Source organism: Narcine bancroftii, chromosome 5 (assembly GCF_036971445.1).
Source record: "Narcine bancroftii isolate sNarBan1 chromosome 5, sNarBan1.hap1, whole genome shotgun sequence".
Taxonomy (NCBI): domain Eukaryota; kingdom Metazoa; phylum Chordata; class Chondrichthyes; order Torpediniformes; family Narcinidae; genus Narcine; species Narcine bancroftii.
This window is the reverse complement of record NC_091473.1, coordinates 140,291,999-140,310,365: the sequence shown is the minus strand read 5'-3', so window position 1 is coordinate 140,310,365 and position 18,367 is coordinate 140,291,999. Positions and strand designations below refer to the sequence as shown.

At 41.1% G+C, this 18,367-nt stretch overlaps 1 protein-coding gene across 3 annotated transcripts in view; it reads left to right on the top strand.

The window, feature by feature from the left end:
• glmna (glomulin, FKBP associated protein a) overlaps positions 1 to 18,367 on the top strand; it is a 70,331-nt gene that overhangs the window by 45,692 nt on the left and 6,272 nt on the right. For all 3 annotated transcript variants that reach the window (XM_069939227.1, XM_069939226.1, XM_069939228.1), the window contains exons 15-18: positions 6,933 to 7,017; positions 9,014 to 9,123; positions 16,990 to 17,053; positions 18,206 to 18,332. In XM_069939227.1, the coding sequence (XP_069795328.1) occupies positions 6,933 to 7,017; positions 9,014 to 9,123; positions 16,990 to 17,053; positions 18,206 to 18,332 (386 nt within the window). The remainder of the gene's footprint in view (positions 1 to 6,932; positions 7,018 to 9,013; positions 9,124 to 16,989; positions 17,054 to 18,205; positions 18,333 to 18,367) is intronic.

Sequence of the window (18,367 nt, the reverse complement as noted above, 5' to 3'; positions counted from 1 at the left end):
ACTCTGTCCGATCCCTTCTCTGCTAGTCATATGCTCCGCTAGTACATCCTTATTAATGGATTCCATCATTTTGCCCACTACTGATGTCAGGCTCACCGGCCTATAATTCCCCGCTTTTTCTCTACCCCCCTTTTTAAATAGTGGGGTAACATTAGCTACCCTCCGATCCATGGGTACTGATCCTGAGTCTATCGAGTTCTGGAAAATAATTCTTAAAGCATCTGCTATCTGAATGTCCACTTCTTTAAGTACCCTAGGATGTAGATTATCAGGCCCTTGGGATTTATCGGCCTTCAATTTCCCCAAGACCATGTCCTTAGAGATACTGATTTCTTTCAGTTCCTCCCTTGCATTAGTCTCTATGTTTCCCAACATCCTTGGGAGGTTATTTGTATCCTCTCTTGTAAAAACAGAACTAAAGTAAGAATTTAATTGGTCTGCCATTTCCTTATTCCCCATTATATATTCCCCTGATTCCGACTGCAAGGGACCTACTCTGGATTTCACCAATCTTTTCCTCTTGACATATCTATAAAAGCTTTTGCAGTTGGTTTTTTTATGTTTGCCACAAGCTTACTCTCGTAATTTATTTTTGCCCTCTTGATTAATCCCTTTGTCCACCTTTGCTGCATCTTACAGAACCCTTTGTACCAATCATACAGAAAGCTTGTTGCAATGTTATGGAAGATCTTGAACTCTAGGAATATTTTAATATTCTGAGTACATTCTAATGTAATACTGTGAATATTTATTATATAATGGATTTTTAAAATTAAATTTACTTTTTTTGAATATTATTGAATATTTTCCCATATATGTAGTTAGCAACGAATTATACAATAATAAAATTCAAAAAATATACTACCCCTCTCCCACCCTATCCTCTCACCCCCCCACTATTCATCTACCCCAAAAAAAGAAATTATTTAAAAATACAGTAATATAGTAATGTAAAATAAGAAGAAAGGAAAATCGTTAAGAATTGCTCTGAGATGCACGATCAAACACACAGGACGTTAACCAAGCTTCTCATAGTCACTTTGGAGAGGATCAATACAGGGTTCAAGGGAAAGGAAGAAGACTATTACATATTTATACCTAAAATTTGCATATATATAAATTTGTGCCAAATTTGCACAAATATACTAAATTTATTTCTCAAATTATATGTGAAATTAAGTACTTGTAATTAAATTAAGTACTTGTAATTATAAGTCATTATATGTGAAATTAAGACTATTACATATTTATACCTAAAATTTGCATATATATAAATTTGTGCCAAATTTGCACAAATATACTAAATTTATTTCTCAAATTATATGTGAAATTAAGTACTTGTAATTAAATTAAGTACTTGTAATTATAAGTCATTATATGTGAAATTAAGACTATTACATATTTATACCTAAAATTTGCATATATATAAATTTGTGCCAAATTTGCACAAATATACTAAATTTATTTCTCAAATTATATGTGAAATTAAGTACTTGTAATTAAATTAAGTACTTGTAATTATAAGTCATTATATGTGAAATTAAGACTATTACATATTTATACCTAAAATTTGCATATATATAAATTTGTGCCAAATTTGCACAAATATACTAAATTTATTTCTCAAATTATATGTGAAATTAAGTACTTGTAATTAAATTAAGTACTTGTAATTATAAGTCATTATATGTGAAATTAAGACTATTACATATTTATACCTAAAATTTGCATATATATAAATTTGTGCCAAATTTGCACAAATATACTAAATTTATTTCTCAAATTATATGTGAAATTAAGTATACTATTTTTTAATTACAAGTACTTGTTTGGCTGCAGCAAGTGTAAATTTCGATGTGTATATATACATTATACAAAGTACCATTATTCAAAATCGGATTCTCCAAAATCCTAATTTATCTGAAATTTTTCGAGCCAAACTGACCTCACAGGTTGGGAAAAAAATTCAATCGACATGAAATTAGAACGACGATTGTCCTAGTTTCAGATAACTCCCTCCCCTATCTCTTTCCATTTCTTCTTTACCTCTCCCTATTGACTTTTCACTCCAAATCTCCCTCTCAAACTGCATGCCCCTGTCTCCCAGTCACAAACAGTTGGAAGAATCCCTTGTCGCAGCGTCATCAAGAAGAGTAGCCTCCCGGGCAGTTGTGGGACCTTGACCTCAGTGATGTTCCCTCCCCTTCCCTCCCTCCTTTCCCCTTCCTTCCCTCTCTCCCCTCAGCTTCCGCCCTACTGCCTTCCCTCCCTCCCTCAGCATACTGGAGCTCTCGACACCGTCTCTGAACCCTTGCCTCGGCCTAATATCGCAAACTGGACTCCCCCATGTGTGTATGCAGTAGGCCAAAGGGAGGATTTGGAGTCGGGACTCGGGCATTGGGAGCACCGGTGACCGGGGGACAGGTGTCTGCCGACTCACCAGTGAGTGTTCCACTGGCCCAGGGATTAGCAGCAGCAGTGGGGATGTATTGGAGATTGGCAGGGACTTGTTGGGGATCGGTGGCGGCCAGCAATTTTTGGTGAGAATAAACATAATTTTAATGTTTAAAAAGCCTTCCCTTGTTGTTTGTTGTTGTTTAAGCATTGATGCAAGTGATTTGTTGTTGCTACAGGGCTATTTTTTTAAAAAGTGAACAGTTATCTGGTTATCCAACATAGGCCAGGTCCTGACCATTATGGATAATCGGAGTTGTATATGAGAAACATTACAATTATATACTGTATTGTATTATTGTTTCAGTGTGTGTATTAAAAGAATTGTACATGCATTTTTAAAGCTATTCCAGAATGTCTGCTAGGTAATGGAAGAAATAAACATGGAATTAGCGTGGTGTAGCCACTGATGTGGCAGTGAGTAATTCAAAAGGAGAAAGTAATGAGTCTCAGTTGAGAGGAAGTTCAAGCAAGGCTATTTACTTTACAGACTTAACCCTGCATCACATGCCCTGATGATGCCACTGCGTTGTGACATCATGACGTTCGGTAGCCAGTTGCTGGAACTTGTAGTCCCACTACATGGCCCTTTCTCTCCCCCCCCCCCCCCTCAGAACCGGCTCAGAAAGGTCCATTTCATTTGACTTTGGGAGTGGCATAGGCCATACATACTACGTCAATGTATGCAGGTTTTAACCAGTCCACTATGAACATTTGAGGTTGTCCCCCAGTGTCTAAGATGCATGTTGTCCTAGAACTTCATAGCATTTTATATGATCCTTCACAAAGGTGTTTGTAGGGGTGATCCATGTGCGCCTCTTCAGATGAAAACATACTCACAATCTCTGAGTTCCTTGAGAAAGAAGGAAGATTGTGTACCGTGTCTAGAAGCTGGTATGGGAGCTAGTTTTCCTACCTGCTCCTGCAGCTTGCACAATGTCACTCTCGCCTGGTCCACTCGTCTACGAGGAGATGGCACGAACTCTCCAGGGATGACCAGAGGTGCTCCTTAGACCAACCCTGTTGAAGATGGTGCTGTTCTGATATCTAATAGCACCCGCGGAAGTTCATCTGCCCAATCTGGACCCAGTAAGTGCTGCCTTCAGGTCCCTATGGAACTACTCCACCATACCGTTGAGAACTGTGGGTGATAGGCCATGGTATGGTGGAGCTGCATTCCTAGGAGTCTAGAAAAAGCACTCCAGATTGCAAAGGTAAACTGCGGATGAGAGACCAAGGCAGAAAAAAACTCGCACACGACTCGGTTGAAATGTCAACCATGGGAACTGCCTCCAACCTCATCGAAAACCTGTCGATGATAGCGAATAAATATCTGAATCCCCTGGACCCCAGGATTGGGCCGACGATGTCAACTTGTACAGGGTCGAATCTACATTTTGGCAGTTCGAGTGGTTGGAATGGAGCTTTTACGTACCTTTGTGCCTTCGACTTCTGGCAGTCCATGCATGTCCTCATTCAGTGAGTGACGTCTTTCTTCAGGCCATGCCAGATGTATTTACCAAATACTAGGTGGACTGTTGTTCTAATGGAGGGATGTGATAGGCTGTGAATGGCATCAAAAATGTGGTGCCTCCACGAGGCGGAAATGATGGGGCGTGGTTGTCCTGTCAAGTCATTGCAAAGTAGCATATTGTCCTGAGGTCCAAAAGCCTGGTCCTGCAGCTGCAGGTTTGTAATGGCCATCTTGTAGTCAGGTATCTCTGGTCTTGCCGTTGAGCCTCTGCCAGGGTGAAATAGTCAGTGCCTTGGGAAAGTGCGCATACTTGTTGAAAAGCAGCACAGGAGAGAACAATAGCCACAACATTCCTTTTTCTAGAAGTGTGCTCTATCTTTGAAGAGAACTCTGAAATGTAGGATAAGTAACGCTGCTGATGGGCTGACCAAGGGTCTGAAGCTTTACCGAAAACAAAAGTTAGTGGCTTATGGTCTGTAAAGACCATAAAGTCTCTGCCATCGAGGAAGTACCGAAAGTGCCTGACCGCCAAGTAAAGCACCAGCAGTTCCTTATCGAAGGTGCTGTATTTGGTCTCTGCGTGGCGAAGGAGTTGGCTGAAGAATGCTAGTGGCTTCCATTGTTCGTTCACTTATGGTTCCAGCACTCCTCCTATGGCCACGTCAGACGTGGCGGTTGGCGTGTCCATCTGTGGGTGACTCAGCATGGTTGCCCATGCTAGTGCATCTTTAGTCTCCCAAAAGGCATTCGTAGTTGTCTCTGTCCAGCAAAGTTCTTTTTTATTCTGAGATATTAGGCCGAAAAGGGGCTTCATGACGTGCAGCAGCAGGAACGAAATGGAGGTAAAAATTTACCATCCCAAGGAACTCTTGGAGACCCTTGAGTGTTGATGGTTTTGGGAATCTCGATTTGGCCTCCACTTTAGCAGGTAGCGGAACCACACCCTTGCTTGTGTCCTAGGAATTTGATGGTCAACTGTCCAAACTGGCACTTTGCTGGATTTACCATGAGCACGAACTCTCGCAAGCTGCCAAAGAGTAAATGCAGGTGTTTTGAATGTTCTTCTTGGCTGTGGCTGGTGACAGGAATGTCATCTAAGTAGATAAAAATGAAGTCCATGCTTTTGCCTCTCTGTGTGCATCAGGTGCCAAAAAGTTCAAGCAGCATTTTTCAGCTCTAAGGGCATCCACAAAAATTCAAATAAGCCAAACAGCATTACAATTGCTGCCTTAGGCACGTCTTCTGGGTTAACAGTTAACCACGAACCAACTCTATTTTTGAGAAAATCCTGGCCCCACAAAGATTTGCTATGAAGTCTTGTATGTGGGGCACAGGGTAACAGTCTGCTGTTGTTGCATCGTTTAGGCGCCTGTAATCACCGCAGGGTCTCCAGCCTCTCGTGATTTGGGGACCATATGCAGCAATTATGCCCATGGGCTATTTGATCTGTGTATATTACCTAACTCCTCCATTTTAGCAAACTCCTGCTTCGCAAGGCTCAACTTTTCAGATGGCAGTTGACGGGCTCTGGGTCAAAATATGGTGTCTTACACCATGTTTTGCAGTAGCAGTGGAGAACTGGGGAGTGACCACATCAGCAAAGTCTTCGAGGATTCTGCCGAATTTGTTTTTCCTACATTCGAGGGCGTGCAAGTGGAGGGCAGGTAACCTTGAATCTCCGAGGAGTAAGATTTGGAAAGTCGTCCTGTCCTCCATTAGAAATTGGCCATGGAGGAAGTCTGCTCCCAGCAACGGCTGGGACACAGCAGCAAGAGTGACCCTCCATATAAACTTGCTGCCATTGAATTTCACAGCCACTGTTCTTTTTCTGTATGTACAGATAGTGCAGCTATTTACAGCTGTGAGGTCAGGACCAGCTTCTCTGGTATGAGTGTAGAACCCTGAAGGAAGAAGGACGGTCACCTCCGAACCAAGGTCCATAAGGAATTTTTGCTCCGAGAGCCCATCCCAGACATAAAGCAGGCTGTTTCGGGGGCTAGCCATTATTGACGCTGGCCTGGGTGTTTCCCGAGAAACCATAAAGAGTATGGCATTTGTGGGCACCTACACCCTAACATTGGTTATAGAAGCACTAGCTGCTCTTCTCTGAGTCGCATCTGTCTGGTGGAGACAGTGTTCTCATCGTTGGGGCTCGAAGGTTTGGTGCCTTGGAGCATGATGCAGTATTTATTTTAATGTGCTTCACCCCTTGCTGTTTCGCGTGCCACAGGATGTCCGTCTGCACATCTACTGCTTGAGGGTTTGCTGAAATCCTCGTTGGATAACATGAGGCGGATACCTACTCCCAAATGCTCTAGAAATAGCTGTTCAAAAGCAAGCACGGCTTGTGCCATCCGCCAATGCCAATGTGTCACCCATAAGGTCTGAAGGGGCGTTGTCTCCCAAGCCGTCAATGTTGAGTGAGCCCGTATATACGCAGGAGGAGTGCTTACAGCGTCTCATTCTTGCTGTGTGGTGGTGGTTCCCGATGGAAATCTACCACGGTGCTTCCTGGTCCAAGGTGCTCACTACATGGTAATACTTGGCGGTGTCCACCTATTTTTCTGATGTGGAATTGTGCCTCTGCCTGTCCAGAAGACAGGGAGTTTTAGGGATACTGCTGCGCTGTCCATCACTGATCCAAAATTTCATTTTGGGCATGTTGGAGTCACCAATTGTAGCCACTGATGTTGCAGTGGGTAATTCGAGAGGCAAGAGTAGGGAATCTTAGTTGAGAGGAAGTTCAAACAAAATTGTTTACAGATGTGCACAACCTTTTTAAATCCCCACTTCACGTGCCCGGATGACGTCACTGTGTCGTGACATTCGGCAGCTGGTTCGCTGGAACTTGTAGTGCCACTACAATGGTATACAAAAAATGTGAGAACCTCAACAGGTCATCCAGTATTCATGGAAAGCAAAAGGTGGTTGGCATTTTAGGCTAGCTTCTTTTGACTGGAACTATTAATTAGTTTTTCTATTGATAGTTTTTATTTTTTTTTAGATGTTTATTGAAGACAACCCATCATGCTGGAGTACAAGGTTACATCATACAAAACATTAAAAATCAGATTGATCTGGCATTGAAGGTAAGAATGTTCTTGATCTTGGGCATATAATCTGTCTAAGTATTGGTTTATACCAATGTTGATACTTTTAAAAGATTGAAAAATGCTTCCACTGTTTTGCAGGTATCATTTGCCATTCCCATTTTGAGATGGAAGCAAAACTATGTAGAGCAAGTATAAGGCAATACATGTTTTTTTTACACTGAGGACTGAAAAACGTTTCGTCAGGTTATACTTTACAATCACGTGACAATAAATTTGACTTAAATGAAATACTTAACTATTTCTTTTACCATATTCAATGTTGAATTTACATCTGGGTTGAGCAGACTCCAGTCCAGGGCCTCATAATCTTGGGGGCCTTGACCTCCTGCCAAAAAATAATTGAAAATTTACCATTAATTTTAGTTCATTTGAAACAATAAAATCAGGGGCGTACCTAGGGCAAAATAATGTGCGAGCACAAAGCCAAAATTCAGGAACACATTGATGGGAGTGCTGAACACACTTGGTCTTGATTTTACTATCTAGGGCCATTTGCTTAGTAACATTAAACACATATGTATAACAGTTGCTCAAGTTTTCTCGCAGGATTTTCCCGCCTAGCCGATTCTCAACTTGCGGGAGTTCTGAGCATTTGCTGCATAGAAACCGATAAACTGAAACTTACAGATTTTAATGGCATAATTGATATTTGCATCCAAGAAAGCTTGAAACTGTTCTGACTTTGTACATAGCGTAATGTTCAAACATAGCTATGAATGTTCTGTATTGACCCTACTTTTGTAAGCTTATTAAAGTTATAAATTTATAAACAATCTTTTTATCAATGCTAAAATTTTTGCAATCTTCTAGAAAAGAAGAGAACGAGGTTTTGTTTCTCATGATCAGATGCCGTTCAGTTTGGGCCTCCCAAGGTCTCTTAGCCCAGGCCCTCCAGTTGCGTTAATCTGGCACTGACTGTATTTTTCATTTCTTACATTCTTTTTTCTTGAGTATGGGTGATCCTACAAGATCAGAACTTACCGCTTATTTCCAATTGCCCTTGAGGAGATGGTGTGGAGCTAGTTTTTTGATCCGCTGCAACCCTTCTATTATAGGTATTCCTGCAGTATTGTTGGATAAGTTACTTCCAGACTTTATGAAGGAAAGGCATTTTCAAATCAGCATGGTGTATGACAGCAGATGCTGTTGTTGTGATGTTTAGTCAATGCATATTCCTGTTTTTATGGGAAAAAAAAGTCCCATTTGATTTGTGTGTCTTAATATCTAGCTTTTTAACTGCACATTCCAATTGATGCAAAACATTTTTTCATTCAGTGAGATAGATATTCAACATAATTGTAACAAAATCACACATTATTCTGGGATTTGCACATGGTTACAGGACCTCCGGAAGTAGCCAATATTGTACTGCTTTATCTTAATGGCAACTACTGTTTAAGCTCAGTGGTGTCAAGAGGGTATCAATACTTTTTCAACCATTTTGTCAAATCAACTTTATTGTCATCTCATTGTACAAGCATAACCTGGCAAAACAGCTTTCTCTGGACCTCAGTGCAAAACAAACATACAACCAGACATAACTTGAATACATAGGATCAATTTTTAATCAATACAAGTAAATAAATATTGTTTCATGAATAAGAGAGTGTCGGTTGGTTAGCGCGACCAGTTCCTTTGGTCGTTCAGCGTTCTCGCTGCCCAAGTGAGGAAGCTGTTCCTCAGTGTTGGCTCTGAGACTCCTGAATCTCTCTCTCAACGGGAGCAGCTGAAAGATGGTGTGTGCAGATAGTGGAAGGGCCCCTCAGTGATTTTGCGCACCTTCTTCAGACAAGGCAGATCCCGTCAATGTGAGGGAGGGAGACCCCAGTGATTCTCTCTGCCACTCTCATCGTCCTGTGGATTGATCTCTGATTTGCCAGTGCCTACAGGAGATTTCCAAGCCCTTGTTTCAACTTTTCAGTTTGAGGGGTTTGCTTTTTTTTAGTAAATCTAAACCTTTTTTTGTTAACAGGCCAATAATGGAGATGTGTGGTTTTCAGGCCCATATCTGATCCCTCTTCTTCATTTAGTGCTTTCGCTTCCTGAAGGAGCTGAAACAGACTTACTTCAAAACACAGACCGGTAAGTTTTACTACATTTGATTTAGTATTGTGTTCTGCCAGGTCTCAGGGACCATGTGCCAATATTTATGGCCGTGCATTGTGGTCAGCTTCCGAAATTCAGTTCCCTTAACTTCAGTGAAACCAAATTTTGAAAATCAAGTCTAAGGCTTAACTGGCCACTAGTTTGTAGGTTCATGGCAATTCAGGGCCACGCTTTCTTCTTTGTACATCAAATTATTATTCGGGACTCAGTGACAGGAAACTCCCTTTCACAGATATTAGGTGTTTGAGTTTAAGAAAAGGCATATATTTAACAAATTAAAGTGCCGATAATATTGGAAGTCAGAATTTCAGGGCATACATATATTGTACAATGCATGTGACATTAAACTCTTTATCAGTCAATTTATCATTCTAAGAAAGCTCTCCGAGTAAAGCTAAATGCTGATTGATTTGTATATTTCTAGGAGCAGGTCACAAAATGATAAAAGCAGGATAGAAATAATAACACCTTTTCATAGTGTTAAATATAAAGAAGTACATGACAGCTAATGCGATTACAATGCAATTTTATTAGCTTTGCAAAGTGGGTGCTCTGTTGCATGTAACCTACAACAGGGTCTTTCTGCAAGAAAATTCATATGCAGATGGGCACAAGCCTTTTTGATATAGTTTAGCTTCTCATTCTCCAGCCTGTTTGCCACTATTCACATGACCTGTAATCTGCAGACTTCAGCAAAACATCTAGTATGAGTTTCAAGAACAGCATAGCCTTTGTTCTCACATCCTGCAGCTGGACTACAAAAAGAAAACGATTTGTTTAACACTCTAATATTTTCCCATAAAAAAATATTCTTTTTAAGCCTTTTCTTGCTGTTGAAATTTATACAAAGGAAACAAGCAAATCGATACAATCTGTGCTCTAATCTATCATTCCCTCCTTTTATCATTCCATGATAACTTATTTGGTCATTAGAATAGTTTGGTATTTAAACATAATTGGATCATACAAAAGAGTTGCAAGATCAACACAACTAATAAAATAGCCAGGACACACAGACTCTGAATGAATGTCATCCACTATCCTTTGAAAGGCTGCCAAGATGGTCTGGGGTTGGGGGGGGGGGGTGGTTGTAATTATGGAACTTTTCCCCTGTTTTTTGAACATCATGAGCTCTTCTTCCCCATCCCATGGCCTTGCTGAAGGGTCTTCCCATGGTCTTCCCATGGTCTTCCCATGGTCTTCCCATGGTCTTCCCATGGTCTTCCCATGGTCTTCCCATGGTCTTCCCATGGTCTTCCCATGGTCTTCCCATGGTCTTCCCATGGTCTTCCCATGGTCTTCCCATGGTCTTCCCATGGTCTTCCCATGGTCTTCCCATGGTCTTCCCATGGTCTTCCCATGGTCTTCCCATGGTCTTCCCATGGTCTTCCCATGGTCTTCCCATGGTCTTCCCATGGTCTTCCCATGGTCTTCCCATGGTCTTCCCATGGTCTTCCCATGGTCTTCCCATGGTCTTCCCATGGTCTTCCCATGGTCTTCCCATGGTCTTCCCATGGTCTTCCCATGGTCTTCCCATGGTCTTCCCATGGTCTTCCCATGGTCTTCCCATGGTCTTCCCATGGTCTTCCCATGGTCTTCCCATGGTCTTCCCATGGTCTTCCCATGGTCTTCCCATGGTCTTCCCATGGTCTTCCCATGGTCTTCCCATGGTCTTCCCATGGTCTTCCCATGGTCTCGTGCCCCAGCACCGATTGCTGAGGCACACCACAAGTCACAGGTCTCCAGTCTCAGAAGCTACTCCCTGGCTTCTCCCATCCAGCCATTGTTGAATCCAGTTCACTATTTTGCCATGAGTACTAAGCGTCTGAACCTTCCTGACTAACCTCCCATGTGGGACCTTATCAAAGGCCTTACTAAAGTCCACGTAGATAACATGCACAGCTTTTCATTTGTCATTTATTTATTTTAGAGTGTAGAAGATTGAGGGGGGACTTAATCGAGGTGTTTAAGATTTTAAAAGGGACAGACAGAGTAAACGTGGATAGGCTTTTTCAATTAAGAGTGGGGGAGATTCAAACTAGAGGGCATGGTTTAAGATTGAAGGGGGAAAATTATAAGGGGAACATGAGGGGAAATTTCTTTACGCAGAGGGTGGTGGGGATGTGGAATGAGCTTCCGGCAGATGTGGTCGAGGCGGGATCATTGGTTACATTTAAGGAAAGACTGGATCGTTACATGGATAGGAGGGGACTAGAGGGGTATGGACCGGGTGCTGGTCAGTGGGACTAGGAGGGTGGGGATTTGCTACGGCATGGACTAGTAGGGCCGAACTGGCCTGTTCTGTGCTGTTAGTGGTGATATGGTTTATATGGGTTCATTTCCTTCTGTGGTTTGCCAAATGGGTGATATTTTCAGTGGCATCGAGGATGTAGGTGCAGCCTAGACGTTCCTGCCTTTACTGCTGAACATGTACCACCTTTTTCTGCCAACAGCAGTTAAAGAGCCATTAGATTCTGCAGAGTCATGGTTCATATAGCCACTTCCTCCGCAGTGAGTTCATAAATCTGGCTCTATGTATTTCTTCCTTGCAATAGTGATGGCAAGCTTCTCTAGGGCACTGGCCATATTGATCAGTTCCCGAGTGGCTTTAGTTATAGCATAATTGGGAAAGACAATCTCAAAGATGGCTCTTTTTACTTTATCTTGAACAAAAGGATGGTTGGTGATATCCTCAAAACACCCTATCGCTGGAGCAAGGTAAGTTAAATAATAACACTATTGCCAATAGTATGGCAGCTTTTTGTTCATTTAAGGTTGCTTCCCCCATAAAATAGCCAAATTGATTACTTATTTTGGTACAATGGCACATTCCTGACCTATTTTCAATTCCCCAAACAGGTTCCCCCGATAGTGTACCCATTCAGTTTAAATAGAGGGGATGTCTTGGACAGATCATAGTAAGGCTTATACAAATATTTAACAGGTTAGCATTCAGGAATTTTTATAATGCTCAAAGTCTAAATAGAGTGGCATTTCCAGGCCTGATTTGACTGATTAAATGGTATTGCTATTATGGGGACTTCCTGACCACTATAGGTTGGCGATTGGTACAGACCCAAAAATGCAAGACATTCATAGGTAAGTGTTGTCATGCCATTCTCATTTAGACCTTAAGGATCATGAACCTGCCTCGAGATTGAATTCCACACATTCTTTTACCTTGTGTACCACCAACAAGACAGTCAGAAAAATAACAAGAGGACCCAAAAAGATAATGAACATTTGCTTCAGCTATTAATTTGTATTGCCCTTTAATCCCTTTGTTCATGGCAGAGTCGTGTTATTCCTCTGTGGAACCAATCCTTTTGCACTCTGTGAGATGAATCCAATGAGGCTGTCCTTTACTGTGGTCGGAGTTATTAGTAGCACTTGGAAGGGCCCCTTCCACTGTGGTTCCAGCTTCTTCTTTCCCCAGTTCTGTCCCTCTTCTCTCTCTTCCGATTCCTTGCAATAGGTATGATGTACCTGCAAATGTAAAACCTGAATTATTTTAGTTAGTTCTTTGACATACTGAATTAATTCTCCCAGGGGCAGCAAATCACATGGTGCGATTTTCTTGGACTATGTTCCCCAAGGTGTTTGTGGGGGTCCCCTATAGATTATCTCTATAGGTGACCTGCATTTCAAATAATGGCCAGTGTAGTACTTTTAGCAAATTTAGTCTCTATTAATTTAGCGAGTTTACTTTTTAACATTCCATTGGCCTGTTTCATAATTCCTGCTGCCTGTGGATGATGGGAGCATTGGAATTGTTGCCGAATATCCAATTGATTAGACTGTTCTTCATTTATTTTAGCCACAAAATGAGGATCATTGTTTGAACTTATTGTCTTGGGCAGACCGAACCAGGGTATAATTTCCCAAAATACTTTATGGGATGGAATAACATAGCCAAAGGAGTACAGTGCATTGAGGAGGAAAGGCGTATCCTGTGCATTTGCCTCATTGACTAACAGCTCCCGCTCGTGGGTTGGGAAATTATGTTCTACTGGACCTGGCTGATCCTCTGAGACATCTCCCTCTCGGGGATTCTCAGTCCCTTCCACTGGCTTGGCCTTTCTCCTTACCCAGGGCAGTGTTTTCACTGATTCTTCAATGGCAAGAATTGGTCGGGACTCCGGTGCTGACTCAACAGTTTCCACTGCCTGGGAAATGGGGGTCACAACAGCTGGAATATCCTGATAGTGCGTCAGGTTTAATAGTGCTGTGGGTTGGGACGAACAGAGTGGCTAGTCCAGACATACCCAGATCATACGGGCCCAAAATCTTTTTATCATGTTTAACCATGGTTTTCTCCTGTTTCTATCATCGACCCATTCACATTCAGCTTTCAGGGTTTCCCATCAGAGGTACATACCATTATCCCTTTCTTACATACATCGTCCCTCCCAACACACCAGTATTTTAGCATTCCACTGCTTTTCCCCTCTTAGACCCACAAATTTATCAATTTCTTCCATTTTGATCCCACATCTTTTCTCCACAACAATTGCACTGCCTTTTCACATTGTTCAACCTCCCCCTGTTGGCCAATGTTCTTCACTCAAACGTTTGGTTAATGCATAACATACAGTACAACTCCAAATATCCAAACTGGTCAGACCCGGCCTATTTCAAATAAACAATATTTTCAGATAACTGATTATTTTTTAAGAAAACAGGCCAGTGGCAACAGCAAATCACTTGTAACAACCCTTAAACAAAAAAAAAACAAACAAGGGAAGGCTTTTAAAGCATGAAATAATGTTTAATTCTCACCCAAAAAAAAACCCCAGCTTGAACAAAATAAGTCCAACACCAAAAACTCAAAATCCTACTCCAGTTTTTCCATAATTCCAAAATTTTTTCAACCTGTGACGTCAGTTTGGCTCCAAAAATCTTTTGGATAATGGAGGATTTCTGATTGTTTTGGATGTGTTGTCATTAATATAACAACAAAAAGTAGCATGGAGTGATGCTGAGTTGATTTATTTTAAGAATTTATATATTTTTATTTCTCATCTATGAATATTGATAGTTATTCTTCTATTTGAAACCAGCTAGTACCTGTCCTCAGCTATCCTTAACAAGTTGGTTCTTCTTCTCATGATTTATGATCCTCTAAAAACGGGCTTGTCATGGACCAACCAAGTTTTCTTGTTAATAAATTGCTCAAAAACCAGTGTTAGAATGATTGGAATAATAAATATAAATATTTCACTTATTCAAACAGCTGAAAACACTTTAGGCCTACATAAGACTCCCCTTGGCAGTCAGCCTACAGGCACACACCAGAGCTCCTGAAGCTGACTATGAACCTCCCTTCGTGCACACTGGACTCCAAGGGGGACAGGGGAAGTTCAGAGTTGGGCAGAGGGGAGGGTTCAGAGTCGGGCATCGGTACCGTCGGAGTTGGTATCTCTGGATCCAGTGATCATAATTATGGAGAAGGATAGGACTGGGCTCTCAGGCTGAGATTTTAAATTGGAGAAAGGCCAATTTTAAGGAAATGAGAAAGGACCTAGAATGCGTGGATTAGGATAAGTTGTTTTCCAGAAAGAATGTGCAAGGAAAGTGGAGGACCTTGAAAGGTGAAATGTTGAGAGTGCAGAATCTGTAGGTTCCTGTCAGGATCAAAGGCAAGGTTAGAACATATAGGGTACCTTGGTCTTTGAGGGATGTTGGGGATCTGGTTCAGAAGAAGAGAGATGTAAAATAGGAAAAGTCAACATGGAGCAAATGAGGTTCTTGAGGAGTATAAAAAATGCATGCAAAACCTTCAGAAAGAAATCAGGAAGGCTAAAAGAAGACATGAGGTTGCTTTGGCAGATAATGTGAAGGAAAATCCTTAGGGTTCCTACAAGTATATTAAGAGCAAAAGGATAGTAAGGGGAAAAAAATTGGTCCCCTTGAAGAGCAGAGTGGTCGGCTTTGTATGGAGCCAAAAGAGATGGGAGAGATCTTAAGTACTTTTCATCAGTAGTCACTCAGAAAACAAGCACAGAGTCATGGGAAATAAGGAAAACAAGCTGTGAGGTCATGGAACCAATACAGATTGAAGAGGAGGAAATGCTTGCTGTCTTAATGCAAATAAAGGTGGATAAATCCCCAGGGCCTGACAAGATATTCTTCAGGCCTTGAGGGAAGCTAGTGCAGAAATTGCAGGGGCTTGGATAGAAATATTTATTGGAGAGTACCTCACATTGTTCCATTGTTTAAAAAAAGGCTCCAAAAGTAACCTTGGGAATTAGAGGCCAGTGAGCCTGATGTCAGTAATAGATAAATTATTGAAAGATGTTCTAAGAGATTGGATATTCAATTATTTGGATAGCCAGGGACTGATTAGGGATAATCAACATGTCTTTGTGCTTCGTAGGTGGTGTTTAACCAATCATAGAGTTTTTCGAGGAGGTTACCAGGGAGGTCGATGAAGAAAAGGCTATGGATGTTGTTTACATGGAGTTTAGTAGGGCACTTAACAAGGTCCCGTATGGAAGATTAGGACTGTTTAGACACTAGCTATTCATGGTGAAATAGTGAAATGGATTTGACAATGGCTGGATGGGAAAAGCCAGAGTAGTAGTGGATGATTGCTTCTCAGATTGGAGGTCTGTGACTAGTGTTGTGCCTCAGGTATCAGTACTGGGTGCTTTGTTGTTTGTCATCTATATCAATGCTCTGGATGATAATGTGGTAAATTGGATCAGTAGGTTTGCAGATAACCCTAAGATTGAAGGCGTTGTGTACAGCGAAGAAGGTCTTGATAGCTTGCAATGGGATCTGGACCAGCTGGAAAAATGGCAGATGGAATTTAATGCAGACAAGTGTAAGGTGTTGCATTTTGGAAGGACAAAGCAAGAAAGGACATACACGGTAAATGGAAGGACAGAGGAGTGTGGTAGAACAGAAGGATCTGGGAATACAGATACATAATTCTCTAAAAGTGACATCCACAAGGTGGATAGGGTTGTAAAGAGAGCTTTTGGCATATTGGCCTTCATAAATCAAAGTTTTAAGTACAGGACTTGGGATGTTATGTTAAAATTGTATAAGACATTAGTGAGGACAAATTTGGTATATTGTGTGCAGTTTTGGTCACCTCACTACAGGAAAGATATAACTAAGATAGAGTGCAGAGAAGATTTGCTAGGATGTTGCCAGGACTTCAGGAACTGATTTACAGGCAAAGGTTAAGCAGGTGAGGACTTTATTCCCTGAAGCCTAGAAGAATTGGTGGGGTGGGGGGGGGGGGTAAAGATATGATATTTAAAATTATGAGGGACATAGACAGTGAATGTAGGATAGGCTTTTCCACTGAAGGTAGTTGAGATACAAACCAGAGGACATGGGTTAAGGATGAAAGGGGAAAACTTTAGGGGGAACATGAAGGGGATCTTCTTCACACAGAGTGGAGGGAGTGTGGAACGAGCTTCCAGCTAAATTGGTAAATGTGGGCTCAATTTTAACATTTAAGAAGAATTTGGACAGGTACATGGATGGGAGAGGTATGGAGGGCTATGGGCTGGGTGCTGGTAAGTGGGAATAGGCAGAGAAATGGTGCGGCACAGACAAAGAAGGGGCAAAGGTCCTGCTTTATGTGCTGCAGTGTTCTATGGTTCTTCCCACATTTCAATTGTGCTTTTCAGTTTAGTTCCTAACACTTAAGGATAAACATGTCTCTTTTGGATAAGTAATAGCATATTTGTACACAAACACATTTCTGATTATGAGCAGAAAATATTTATCCTCCCATTATCAAAAAATTATATTGATAAAGAAGCAAATCCTCGATTGCTAAGATTATTAAGCCTGCAACTGACAATTTGTTTTTCTTGGTATTAGGATCATGGAATCTCTGAATCTTCTCAGGTATCTTGTGATCAGAGATAGTGAGTGGGAGAGTCAAGTAAGTATTTGGTAAAGAAAAAGGTCTGAAATTATCATGTCAATATCAGAAACGATAGTTTTAATGCAAAGTGTCTCTGATCAAAGACCTGATATATTGTGTTCAGGGGACTGCAGTACTTTGCAGAGTGGAGCTTTATAATTTTCTTGCTCAGTTTGCAATCCAGAAGTAATCAAATTGATAGGCTGGCCATAAGGAAAGTGAGGGATGGATCAGAGGTCCATGAATGGGTGAAAAGATCAGGGCTAATGATTGGTATTACTTTGGAGGGAAAGGATAAAGGTCAGTCACTAATTGCAAATGCAAGTAGAAGTTGCAGCTGGAAGAAAGGAGGTGCGTGTGGTGAGAAATAAGTGGATTGTTCTGACCACATGGATGTATTTTGCATACTTTATATTGATGTCATATTTAAAAATGTTAAATTTTAATTAGCCTCCCAAATGGAAGTATTATTCAAAAGATTTATTTTCCTCTCCATGACAACTCTTGCACTCACACACTTGTAAAAACAAGGTCATGTGGGGCATCCTCATATTTCTGACCTGACCCTTGCCAGCTAATTGAGGTGAATAATGAGTCTAATCTGTAAATTTAACAAATCAAACTGCATGTGTCTATAGGAGGCAAGATGAACTGTAGCAAAATAATATATTGTGCAAGAACTGGCCTTCACTGCTGTTCAATTAGATAAAGCCTTATGGGTTAACCTCAACTCAATTAACCCACCTTAGTATTACATGTTATCATAAAGATTATTTAATTCAATACAACTGTCATTCACAGGGCTCTAGGAAACTGGTCACACAATTGGAAAGAAGGTGCCACTTCACCAGTCTAGTACTTTTGTGGGTGAATGCCACATAGGTGTAGCCAACACCTTTCATCCAGATCATTGGGATTTGGTCTTGACTGTGACATGGGTGGAAGTAATGCCAACACTTTCACATACAGTACAATCCCTTCGGCAGAACAGTGTAAACCTACCTCACACCCATATGTCTATCTAATAATCTTCTGAAAGTCCCATTGTACCAGCCTCCACTACTTCTAGGATCTAGGATATCAAATTCACATTTATATAAGAACAGAATTTATAATTTGCCTATAACTTTTGAGAATTCCTGAAGTTTTTCCATTTTAAATCTTTTACAGACTGGATTATGGACCGATACTTTCTGGATTGAAAGTTTTCTGACGCCATTGCGAACTGGTTTGAATATGTCTAGGGCTCATTATGAGGCAGAGATCAGAAATAAAAGAGAGAATCGGAAAATTATAGGTCTGTTTTATTTCAGCTCTTGCACACACTGACAT